Consider the following 12,381-nt stretch of genomic DNA (forward strand, 5'->3'; position numbering starts at 1 on the left):
CTCCTGGGCCAGAGTCCCTGGCCCTTAGCCAGGCTGGCTTGGAGGCCCAAGGAAAAGGGACCATTGACCCTGACCTGGGGCACAGCCCCCAGATAGTCATAAGCTTGAGAGGCTGCACCAGGCTTTCTCCCTGCACCATCCTAGCCAAAGCTTGTCCTGAGCCCAGCTCCACAGAAGAAGCACATTTCTTCACTCTGCTACAAATCCTTTGTGGAACTTCTAGGGGTTCCCAGCACCCCTGGTCACCTCCCAAATGCTGTCTGTGTCCTCATCCGCCCCTACCCCACTTCCCATACTGGGGCAGTGCCTCTCCCCACAGTGGCCTTAAGTCTAGGTGTAGTTAGTCCAGCACCTCCTTGATGAGTAGTTCTTTGAGACTGGGGGGTGGCGTGGGCGTCAGGCCTGCCTCTTGCAGGGCCTGGAGCCGGGCCTCTGATTGGTGTTTGTCCAGGCCCAGGTGCCAGGAGAGCCGCACGTGGGCCTCCAGAAAGGGTGCCAGAAAAGGGTGAGGGCTCTTGTCCCCCAGCAGCTGTAGGGCCTTCTCACAGCATGCCCGGGCCTCCCCAGGGTCCTCCAGCTCCTGGTGGCACACAGCCAGCCCCGCCAGGGTCAGCAGAGGGCGATCTGGGCCTGAGGGGACACCCAGCTGGGCCTGCAGCTGCCAGGCGTTGGCCCAGAGCGCCAGGGCCTCGCGGTAGAGGCCAGTGCAGGTGAGGCTCTGCGCCCGCCGCAGCTCCGGCAGCACAAAGAAGTCTTGCAGGTCCGGGGCCTGGCGCAGATCAGGGACTGCCTGGAGGTGGCCCAAAAACTGCTCGAAGGCCCGGCTGCGGCGGGCGATGGTCTCTGCGGTAAAGTTCCGGCGCAGGCGCTTGCGGGGGAAGGAGATGGCAGCCATGGGGCCCCGGAACTGCCGCTGCAGGTTTCGGTGCAACCGCTCAAAGTCCGAGTATCGGCGGGAGATGTGGGCTGGCTGGCGGCCCGGTGGCCCTGGGCCCCTCACGGCGAGGGTGTAGAGCTGCGGGGGAGGGTGGGGGTCAGGGCAGGTGCAGGGTGTCCCCGGGACCCTTCCCTCTCACTTCCAGCTCTCTTCCCCCACCTCTTCCCTTCACCCCCGAGGCTGCTAGGGAGCCCAGTCTCATCTTACCTGAGGCTCATCTGAAATGACCCAGGCCCAAGGCAGCATGGGGAGAAAAAGACAGAGATGAGCTTCAGCGCCTGGTCCAGCCGCCCCCTCTGCCCCTCCTAGGGAGTACTCCCTTCCCATAGGGCAGTGAGCTCTTCTAACAGCCCCTCTGGAAAACCAGCCAAGGGCCGAAACCCAGGCCCATCTCTTGGGCCTCTAGAGCTAACTAACCTTTAGGATCACCTTGGAGCTTTATTCCACTCTGGATACCTAGCCCTACATCCCTGGCCAGGTTATTCCAATCCAGACCCAGAACACAGTTTTTCAGACAGCCCCAGTAGCGACCAGTGTGAAAAGTGCACTGGGACCCAAGTTCTAACCTCAGGTCAGGTGCTCCCTCACTATGGGATGTCAGGCAGGGCAGTCCCCTTCTTGGGTCCGCTTCCGACTCTAGTGAATGGAGCGCTGGCCCAGCTCACTGTTTACTTAAGTGTGGGACGTGTGCAAACGTTGGTACCTGGGCGGTTTAGGGGGTATGTACTGGAGTAAATAACACTGAATCAGAGGCAGGAGGCGATGCCCCCACTAATTCTCTGTGAACCTTTCTGACTGCACGTTGAGAAGCTCTCAGTTTGGTTTTAAAAAGCCCTTTTCATCTCCATTTTTAGAAAAGAGCCAGAAAGAGACTCTCGGGTCAGGGCCTTCTTCAGACAGCAGCATCCAGGCAGGGCTTAATGACACTGTCACTGCTTTTATTTTTATGGTTATCTTCTCTTTATGGCAAGTGAGCCTTTCCATATACAGTTGCGCTATAAAGTCTTTTAAACTTATTTTTTAAAAAATAGGTTTATTTGAAGAGAAACGTGAAGCACAGAATGGTACATGTAGCATTTAGATAGGACAAGAACTGTGAGGGTGCTGGAGGTTTGGGAAACACTGAACAAGATGACCACTAAGCTTCCCCCCAGGTCCGAGAACCCAAATATGGATTAATCTGTAATCATGCTGAGCTAACAGGTCTAAAGGGGGGATTAGCAAGCGTTCGATGTTGAAAGCATACTAACACCAAACCGAGATTTTCCTCTCGAATTTGTTCTGTGAAACTGCCAATATCCTAGCCACCCCTGGTCAGTTAGGTTTGCCTGCTCTATCCTTCCCTTGAAGATTCACAGTGTACATTAATATTCAGGATTAAAAAGTTTAACAATAAAGAAGCTTATTTTACTCTCGTTCAACTCTGCATTCCCAAAACATATTGCATATTGACTGTAAAAACTTTTTTTTTTTTTTAAAGAACAGTTATTGATATTCCAGGGAACCAATTTTCTGCTGAACACATTTCAGGAAGCACTGGTCTATAGTGACCCCTTATGCTCATCTAGCTTTTATTTTCATTTGTAATTTCTGGACAAAAACCCATTTTAGATCCATTATCTGATCCTTATACTGTCCCACTGAGATAGGTAATAAGAGTCACTCCATTAACGGAGCACCTACCCTGCACCACGTGCTGTGCCTGGCTCTTCACATCTACTATTTTATCATCACAACAGCACTGCCAGGAAGCCATCCTTACCTCCGTCTGACAGCTCAGGAAGCAGGCCCCAAGGGGGGCAAAGGGCTCAAAGACCTCCCTTAAGTCACACAGCTGGTAAATGGCCCAGCTGGGACTCAAACCCAGGCTGACCTAATTCCAAAGCCTGTGCTCTTAACCCCCAGGAGATGTTAAAGCAGGATGTAGGGTCCCCATCGAACAAAGAGAAGATTCGTTTCCCCAGACCTGGGCCAGGCCAAACTTGGCTCTATCCTGTCATTCTCTTCCCAGAGTTGCCCGCATACTTCCCTGTCTCCCAGCTGCTACTAGATAACTGATCCTTGCCGCCCCTTTCCTGTGCATGACCCCCAGCCAGGACTTTTGCCACTTAAGATCTGATCATCGGAGTCAATCCCTGCTCAAATGGGAGCAGTCGCCCCATGGGCGTGGCCCTTTTTTCACTAAGAGCTGCAGAGAGGGGTGGAGAAGCCCAGATGTGGGACAGGGCTCCAGGCCCCCCTCCTGCTGAGTCAGAAATGGAGGAGGGTGGTGAAGAGGAGGGAAGTGAGAGGCAGGGAGCTGCTGCTGCCATGACCAGCCAGGTCAGGCTGGGTTTCACGACCGGGACCACCGAATTCGCCATGTGTTTCTCCTTTCCACAGCCAGGAAATCAGGGCCTCCCCCCCGGCACTGATCTTCACCCCAGCCCTACCCATCCCATAAATCCAGTCCTTGGGACAAACTTATTCTGTACAGGTGTGGGTGCTGGAGAACTGACTTTCCTGGGTGGTAAAGAGGCTACAACAGGCCCTAGAGGCCAGACATTTTCAACCCAAAGCTAAGTAATAATAATAGAACTACCATTTTATCGAGCACTTCATGATGCCAGGTGCAACGCTCAGGGCTTTCTATGCACTGTCTCATTCGATTTCTGCGACAATCCTGGGCATTATCCCCTTGTTCAGATGAGGAAACAGGGTCGTCAAAGTTTCACAATTCACCCAAAGTCAAACGACTGGTAGTAACTGGGATCCAAAACCCATTTTTCTAACCACTAACCAATGCAACTTGGATCTCAAGTCTGACTCAGATAATATTCTTCCTTGTGTATCTTGCATCTTGCAACGATTTGCAAAACCCAGGGAGCAGGGGACACGCACACTAGTTCTTAGTCTCAGAACCAGGACTGGATAGGTCCATAGTCCCTCAAAAAAAGTTTTAAGTCATTTGCCTGAGGATTTGCTCAAGTTACATCCCCTTTCTGGCTTCAGTTTCCCCATCTGTAAAATGGGGCAGCCATTTATAACTAGATCCCCCAGGAAGCTGGCGTTTTCCCTACTTTCTCTTAGCCAGACTTCTAGACTCACAGCCCAGGGATTCCTGGACCCTCACTCACCACGTACTTGGAGGGCGGGTCCTTGACCACGTTGGCGCTGGTCACTTCAAAGAGCAGCCGCTGGGGTACCAGGGTGTTCCGGGACTTCTTCCAGAAATCTTGCAACTGCCGTGTCAGGAGCTGACTGCCCCGCTGCCCATCAGGTGGGGGACTCCGTTCTGCCTGAGCACAGGATGGGCCTGGGGCCAGGTTCCACATAAATTACATGCCCTGACCTCATTCATCCTCCCAACAAATGACAAAGGATTTATCCTCATTTGACATAAATGGAAACGGAGGGCCAGAGAGGGGGCCTGGTGCCAAACACCTGCCCGGCAGACAGTAGATGTTAAATAAATATCTCCACCCCCAAAAGATTGCTAGCACATTACTACCATTTGTATCCCAGACCCTGTACACATCATGCCCTAAACCGCCCGGGATGGGAGGGATTTCCCCTATTTGACACTTGGCTGAGAGAGGTGTTGCGACTCTCTCAAGGTCACACAGCCAAGAGGTAGCTGGGGCACTTAAAGAAGTGTCTGCGTTTCGGCTGGATCAGCTCGGGAACGCGGCTGGGGTGGAGGCCTAATCGAGCCCCAGGGTTCCCGCCTCCATCCTCCCGCACTCGCCTGCGTCTTCTCCCGCCGCCCGGTCCCCATCGGGCAGCGGGTCGGGGTCAGCCTCCTCGTCGTCCTCGTCGTCCTGGTCCTCGTCGTCCTCGGCACTGGTGAAGCTCAGGGTGCCGCTGAGGCGGGACGACAGGCCCTCGGCGTCGTCGTCCTCCAGTTCCGAGCTCTCCGGGAACTGCTCGGCCTCGGGGCCGGCCGCTGCCTCCCCGGGGCCGTCGCCGGTCAGGGCGTGCCGCAGCCGGTGCAGGAGCCGCGAGGCCATGGCACCCCGGGGGGAGCTCGCGACGCTGGGTCCCGGGCTGGGGAGGGAGGCGGACCCCAGCCCCGCGCGAGGAGGGGGCGGGGCGGGGCCGGGATTGGGGGAGGGAGGGGCGCCGCGGAGGCCCCGCCCTTGCCTGTGGAGGGTCCCGCGACTCTCCCGGCTCCTCTTTCACCCCCTGGCGCGGGTCTGCCTCCTGCGCCCCGAGGTGCACTCTGGGGCGCCCCGCTCCCCCGGGTTCTCGTGCAGCCCGCGGTGCCTGGACGAGGGCAACCGGGCTCCGCCGCGTTCCGCCGGGCCCAGGCCGCTCCGGCCCCTTCCTGCCGCCGCCCCGCCTCCGGCCCCGCCTGCTCCCTGAGGCGCCCGGGAGTCCCGGGCCCTTCGCTCCATGAGGGATTTGGGAATCCTGGGTAGGCCTGGGCAAGCCCCCGGCCCCCTAAGGGATCGTCCCCAATCCGGAGGGGCCTACACCCTCCTTGAATCCTCCCAACCCTCCGGAGACCCAGGCTGGCCCCAATCTATCCCCTAATTTTTACCCAGCACTCTAACTTTCCAAAGTCATTACGCGGCAGTAGGAAACCGAGGCCAAGAGAAGCCGAGTGATCTGGGATGAAATCTGACCTCCGACCTCGAGTAGCCTAGGTTTTCTCATATGTAAAACAGGAACAATTAATACGAATTTAAGTACGAATTTTGCACAGAGGAGGGACTAAGAGGATAATAAGTTACACAATGATCATTGTTTCTACAGTGTTCACAAGCTTTTACAATCTCATTTGAACCTGCCTCACACGTAGGACATAGGCAAACGGGGAAAACTGAGACCCAGAGAGGCTGAGTTACTTTCCCCAAGTCATACAGCTTGCCAGAGGTTTCTGAGTGTAAGGCCCTGCAGCCCAGGTCTCCTGAGTTCCACATCCTGTTCTTTTCGCACGCTGCAGGCCTGGTAATCTCAGCAAATCCCCTAGTGAGCTGTGTTTTTATTTTTTATCCAGAGGGCAGCAGTAGGTCAAGAATTTATTGTCCCTTCCCGTCAAAAGGCCTAGCTATCAGTCCCTAGCAGGGCAGATATTGCTAGTTATACAATCAAACAAGTAAAATCTCTGATGGTAGCTCCTCCCCTTTTTAAAGGGCACAGGAGAGAGGGGTGTGGGAATAGCTTTGAATGGAACACATACTGCCTGCCCTCCCTCTGTGCAGAAGGGGCAGGGCTCTCATTTCTTTTTTTTTTTTTTTTGCGGTATGTGGGCCTCTCACTGTTGTGGCCTCTCCCGCTGCAGAGCATAGGCTCCGGACGCGCAGGCTCAGCGGCCATGGCTCACGGGCCCAGCCGCTCCGCGGCATGTGGGATCCTCCCGGACCGGGGCACAAACCCGCGTCCCCTGCATCGGCAGGCGGACTCCCAACCACTGGGCCACCAGGGAAGCCCAGGGCTCTCATTTCTTGAAGTTCCACTGTATCCTCCAACCTGTTCTAGGCACTTTACAAGGGGTCACATCTCACCCTCACAACATCCTGGGGAGGAGGCTGTTAGTGGACAAGAATGGTCCATTTTCAAGATGAAGAAACTGAGGCAAATAGACTTTCCCCAAATCCACAGCTAGGAAATAGGAGGGCTGTGATTTAAGGCCAAGTCTGTGTAATCTTAAAGCTTTAATGACTCTTCATTCAGCTTCCCAGCAGGGTGTTGGCGCAACAAAGACACACCTCATTTGTTCATTCATTCAGCACTCACCCATTCACCAAACATTGGGTGAATCTTAACCTGTACTTTGTCAAATGCCTCACAAGTCTGGGTACAAAGCAGGTGTTCACAAAACCACGGGTTGTCAGAGCCATGAGGGTCTGGAGGAGGGTTGCTCCGAAATCTGGTCTAGCACCTCCATTTTACAGATGGGTAGTCTGAAGCTCAGTGAAGGAAAGTTACCCTGGGCCACACACACGGGGCCAGAACTAGGAGATCTTTTGAGGTCTTGTATTCTCCACTACTCTTAGTCTCTGTATGGATCTCTCCCCACAGCCTCCCTGAGAGGTGGTCATCAAACTCCTGTTTGCATACATTCAGTAACAGGAGGCTCATTACCTTATGAGGCTGCCCAGTCCCATTATTATTCAACCACCACTGTTAGAAAGGTCCTCCTTATATTGAACCAGATGTCATTCTGTTCACTTATTCTTCCAAAGATCATATTATTTTTTGAACACTGGCTAAGTGCCAAGTGCTGGGTGCTGGGGAATGCACTGGCAGGCAGGTAACAGTCTCTGGTCCGTGGAACTTAGAACAGGTCGTGATCCCATGGCATGTTCAGTGCTATGACTGAGGAAAATACTGGAGACCACCTTGGACTCCTTTGGCCTGGGTACAGGGGAGGAAGGATCCTGGAGGAAGTATTGTTAAAGCCGAGAAAGAGGATAGGGAAGTAGGCAGGTGAACAAGGGGAAGATGGGAGTTTCTGGCAGAAAAAAAACCAGCATGTGCAAGGACCCGGGAACTTTAAAGGGTGGCGTTTGGAGCTTTATTTTAGTCTGAACAGAGAAGAGCGGCATGCAAGGTGGGAGAGGAAAGGGGATGAGAATGGAAGGGTGAGTGGGACCTTGCTTGGTCACACTGAGTTTGGACCTTATCTATTTCCCTGAATAACTGAAAGAACAAATTAATGAACAAAGGATTGCTGCAAGTTCCACATTCTCTGTTCCAAAGGGATTAAGTGGTTCCAATGTTTGTGTCCAAATTGGCATCCCCTGGGGAGCATGGCCCCTTGGGCCTGTGCCTGGCTGGGGGAGGCCTTATTTAGCCTGGCCTGGCTCCACTGAGATTTCCTTGGGAATATCTATGTATAGGGCAAGAGGGCAGCCCAGCTGCCACTGTCCATCTGACTTCCTTGGTGTCCAGCCCCCTTTCACTAGCCCCAGACCCTGTGTTTAGTCATCTCCGGGCTCTTTTTGTTGACTTAGCTACCGTCCATAAATGTTGTCTGTCCCCCGCAACACCCCGTGTGGACCCTGTACGTTCTCGGGGTGGGCTCGCCTCGGACTTGACTTGATCTGGCCACTCCTTCACTCTCCAGATGGCCAGCTGAGCTCCTCCAGACTTCTTCCTCAAGCTCTAGCAAGGGGCCAGCTGCCCCTGCACCTACTTAGAGAAACTTCCCCCGGTCCCCCTTCCCCCCCAAAAAAGTGAATCCCCCAAACCCTTTCCCTGGAGAAGGTAAGCTTGAGAGAAGAATCTTCTTTCACTGTTTCTTTCTCCTCCAAGTGCACACCCTGTTTCCTGGACCCCTCTATACGTTTCTCCTTCTAGACGGGTCCCCTGAGGACAGTCTGCCCCAACTTCCCCTCAGTCAGTATGAATAAGAATCCCCAACATGACTATAGACCTTTATGATTTACAAAGCTCCCGGTGAAAAGGGAATAATCATAGTTGCTACCTCACAGGATGAGTACTGGATGAGATCATGTGGTTAAAATGCTTAGCACAGTGTGTGGCAAGTCACAGAGGTTCAATAACTGTGGCTGTCACTTTCCCCTCCTCCTATCCCCCGCCCCTTACCCTGATTCAAAGACAAAACATTCCACTTGCCAAGCACTGACCCTATGTAGTTGCACAAGCTTGGTGACATATACCTGTGCTCCCGTTTACCATGGTTTCTCTGTGAGGGAGGTTATGACTCTCCCCATCTCACAGATAAGGAAACTGAAGCTCAGAGTGGCATCGCCACCTGCCCAAGTGTGCACAGCTTGTAGAGACAGGAATTGGATCCTGGGCTTTGGACGTCAAGGCTTGTGCTCTGGCATTCCACCATGCTGCCTCACTTTTCTCTATCCTAATCATCCTCACCCATCTTGGAGCAAGTGTGCTTCTTGAGGGGGCACTCACTAAGGCGGTGGAGCGGGGCGGGTTCTCCTCACAAGAATCTAGGACGTCAAGGCCTGCCACCTGCTCGGAGGCTTAAATTTCTCTGCAAGGGCCCTTGGCTAAATTAGGTAATGGGCTAGGACTCTGACAGGGGGGTGCTCACTGACCCCAGGATCTGATTGGCCAGGGCATCCGGTCCTGGGGAGCAGGGAAGTGGGAGGAGAGGATTCCCCTACAAATCCTAGGGGCTAGAGAGGGCCAGGGCATCTTTGGCTGGTGGAGTGCAGAGGAGGTGACCTGCAGCAGAGGAGTCCTGGTGACACGCAACCATGGTAAGGATAAGGGACTTCATCCTTTTACTTGCAGGAGCACTTCTGGGCATCTTTCAGGCCAGATCTGGGTGCTCTGTGGGGCAGTAACTCGGATGTTTGAAGATGGAATATGAAAGCTCCTGGAACCCTGGTGTCTGGGAGGAAGGTTGGGAAGAAGGCCTCGGACTTGTCTTGGAAGGGGAGAGTTGGGACGTTCCAGGGGTTGAGCCTCCAGGCTTGCTGGTTCCCTGAGACCTTCTGAGGCTTCTAGCCATGTCGGTCAGAGAACTGTGAGTGGGTCTTAGCTTGTCACCCTGATGGTGGAGAGGGAGTCACCCAGCAAGCCAGTGAGCAGTGGGGGTGGGCTGGAAGCCTTGCCAAACCCTCTTCCTGCCAGTGCGAGAAGGAAACCTCCTCTGGAAGATGGGAAGCCTGCAGGGCCTCAGACCAGTTCAGGGGCAGGAGCCCAAGAGCTCCAAGGGGATGAGAAGGGGCCGAAGATGACAGAGCAGAGTTAGAGAGATGTCAGCCTCCCAGAGAGGGGTTATGATTTGAGGCTGTCCTTTTCCTCTGAGATCGTCCTCCCCACTTCACTTCAAGGAGTAACTAGACCCTGGACGACAGCTGCTGTTGCCCAGTTCCTGACTAAAAATAACCTGCCCTTTTGGCACAGGCAAGGAGGAGGGGAGGGGGAGGGGAGGAGGAGGGCGACAAGGAGGACAGCCAGCAGCCAGCCAGCTGAAGAGCTCCTTGGACGCCTCAGCCCTTCTTCGCTGCCAGCCTCAGTCCCAAGTCCCCTCGCTAGCTGGCTGGGCTTGGACGTGTTGGAAGCTCCTTCGAGCCATCTTACCATCACCTGCACAAGGCCCACATCATACTCCGTCCAGCAGGAGTGGCATTTACTCCAATGACTGAATCGTCGCAAGGAAGCTTACAACCTCTGTCTCTGCAAGTTCTTGGAGGGAGGGATGATGTGTCTGACTTCTTGGGGGTCCCAGTGCCCGGTCTGTGGCCTGACACTTGGTCGGTGCTCAGTAACTTTGCCTTGCATTATCGTTTATTTGACAACAAACATTTATTGAGCACCTGTTAAAGTACCAGGCATTGCGAGGAGGCAGGGAAAACTGGAAAATGATGTTGGACTCGTTCTGGCACTTTACAAAGCCTTCTCACACCCCTGATTTCAGCTCATCCCTGAAAAACTGCTAAGAAGAGATGAGGGGATGGGGGTACATTTAGTGACTTGCCCAAGATTACTGGGGGGTTCCTGAATTGACCTCTGATTGACAAGCAAGAAGGGTATAATCCTTAGTTCTTTCTTCTTTTTGGCTGAGCTGCACAGCTTGTGGGATCTTAGTTCCCCAACTAGGGATTGAACCCAGGTCTTCGGCAGTGAAAGCACAGAGTCCTAACCACTGGACCGCGAGGGAATTCCCCTAGCTAGTTCTTCAAAAGCGGGGTTGGGTGCTGTGGGAGCACGCGGTGGGGGGGGGGCAAGTTTGGAGCTCTTTTCTCCGGAGGACTAAGGGGCACTTACAGAAACGGGGGTGCAGAAGAATGGGGTTAAGTCAGGTATGCGCTCCAGGGCTTCCCCTTCTGCTCTTTGATGGTCTGTGTTTCCTGCAGACGGACCAGCAGGCTGAGGCCCGGTCCTACCTCAGCGAGGAGATGATCGCTGGTGAGTGGGGGTGGGCGGGCAGTCCGTTGGGTGGCTGTGTGCTGGGCAATGATTGGTGTCTAGGCAGGCAGGGAGGGTGGACGTGAGGCTGACGGTCCAGCCAGGCTCACCTTAGCCCTCGGCTCTCCTTGCCCTGGCAGAGTTCAAGGCCGCCTTCGACATGTTTGACGCCGATGGTGGCGGGGACATCAGCGTCAAGGAGTTGGGCACGGTGATGAGGATGCTGGGCCAGACACCCACCAAAGAGGAGCTGGACGCCATCATCGAGGAGGTGGATGAGGACGGTGAGCGGGTGGCCCTCCGAGGGATGGGATGGTGGTGGAGAGGAGCTGGCAGCCAGGGCTCAGGCTCCCTCACCACCTGCTTCCCTCAGGCAGCGGCACCATCGACTTCGAGGAGTTCTTGGTCATGATGGTGCGCCAGATGAAAGAGGACGCCAAGGGGAAGAGTGAGGAGGAGCTGGCTGAGTGTTTCCGCATCTTTGACAGGTGCATTGGGGGCCTGGGAGCCGAGCGAGGCGCAGAGCCGGCGGAGTCTGGCCAGCAGGGCACGAAGGTTCTCGGGGTGGGGATGTAGGAGGGGGCGTCCGGCGTGGCCCGGGCGGGTCGCCCCTGCCCGTCCTGAACTCCGCCCTGGCCCTCCGCCTGAAGGAACGCAGACGGCTACATCGATGCTGAGGAACTGGCTGAGATTTTCCGGGCCTCCGGGGAGCACGTGACGGACGAGGAGCTCGAATCCCTGATGAAGGACGGGGACAAGAACAACGACGGCCGCATTGACTTCGACGGTGAGGGTCTGGGGAGCGCGAGGAGCGGAAGAGCGAACCAGGCTGGAGAGCCCGGAGCGTGGCACCCACGCGGGAGTCCCTAGCCTTGAAGGCGGGGCGGGGCGGGGCCAAGCTCCTCCCCACTCCCTGCGGGCGGGTAGGGGGGACCTCCGGGAGGTTTTGTGCAATTTATCTACAAAAGATAAGGCACGCCCTCTGCGAGGCTGGAGCCTGGCCAGACCTCGCTCGCCCCTAGGGGACCCCTGACCGCCTCTCCATCTCCTTCCCCGCAGAGTTCCTGAAGATGATGGAGGGCGTGCAGTAAGAAGTCGGCCCTCCGCTCCGCGGAGACCGCGCGTCCTTAGGGCGTGGGGACGTCATCGCCACCCGGTCCCACTCCCGGCCCCGGGAGGGAGGCGCGGCCCCTTCTGGGAATGTGTCTAGAAGGAATAAAAGGAAACATTGCAAAGCGCGTGGCCTGAGTGAGGGGAGGACCGGGATGGATCGGGTGTCGGGGGCCGCCTGGCTGGGCCGCTGTCCAGGGCGCCACCCCGGTTGGAGCCACCCGAGCGTCCTCGGGTCCGAACGCAGCGGGACGCGGAAGGCCGCTGGGTCGCGGGAGCCCGAGGTGGCACTCGATGCCCTCGAAAGTTTAGCGACGGTCTATCTGCAGCTGACGCTAGGTGTGGCAACTTGGTCGAGGGGCTGGGTGGCTCCTGGCGCTTCCAGGGTCCCCATTGCTTCTAGAATCAAATCCTAATTCCTTCCCCTCCTTCCCACAGTTACCCCTTCCCTCGAGGGGTTCCAGTCTCACTGGGCAATCGATCCTTCTTGCTGTGGAAGTGGG

At 55.6% G+C, this 12,381-nt stretch overlaps 2 protein-coding genes across 2 annotated transcripts; one reads left to right on the forward strand and one right to left on the reverse strand.

Annotated features, from left to right (window-relative positions):
- Positions 1-23: 23 nt before the first annotated feature.
- SNX21 (sorting nexin family member 21) lies at positions 24-5,220 on the reverse strand. Its single transcript, XM_082643745.1, has 3 exons — positions 4,665-5,220; positions 4,054-4,232; positions 24-1,015 (listed from the first exon to the last, which is right to left on the reverse strand). Exons 1-3 carry the CDS (start codon positions 4,924-4,926, stop codon positions 341-343), a joined length of 1,116 nt encoding a protein of 371 aa, XP_082499871.1. The 5' UTR covers positions 4,927-5,220; the 3' UTR covers positions 24-340.
- A 5,501-nt stretch (positions 5,221-10,721) lies between these two features.
- TNNC2 (troponin C2, fast skeletal type) lies at positions 10,722-11,859 on the forward strand (the record flags this gene model as incomplete). The annotated part of the gene is made up of 5 exons (XM_082645517.1): positions 10,722-10,768; positions 10,909-11,052; positions 11,142-11,256; positions 11,419-11,555; positions 11,828-11,859. The coding sequence occupies exons 1-5, from the start codon at positions 10,759-10,761 to the stop codon at positions 11,857-11,859; spliced, it is 438 nt and encodes a 145-aa protein (XP_082501643.1). The 5' UTR covers positions 10,722-10,758.
- Positions 11,860-12,381: the final 522 nt, after the last annotated feature.

This window comes from Mesoplodon mirus (assembly GCF_964341445.2).
Source record: "Mesoplodon mirus genome assembly, chromosome: 15".
Lineage (NCBI taxonomy): Eukaryota > Metazoa > Chordata > Mammalia > Artiodactyla > Ziphiidae > Mesoplodon > Mesoplodon mirus.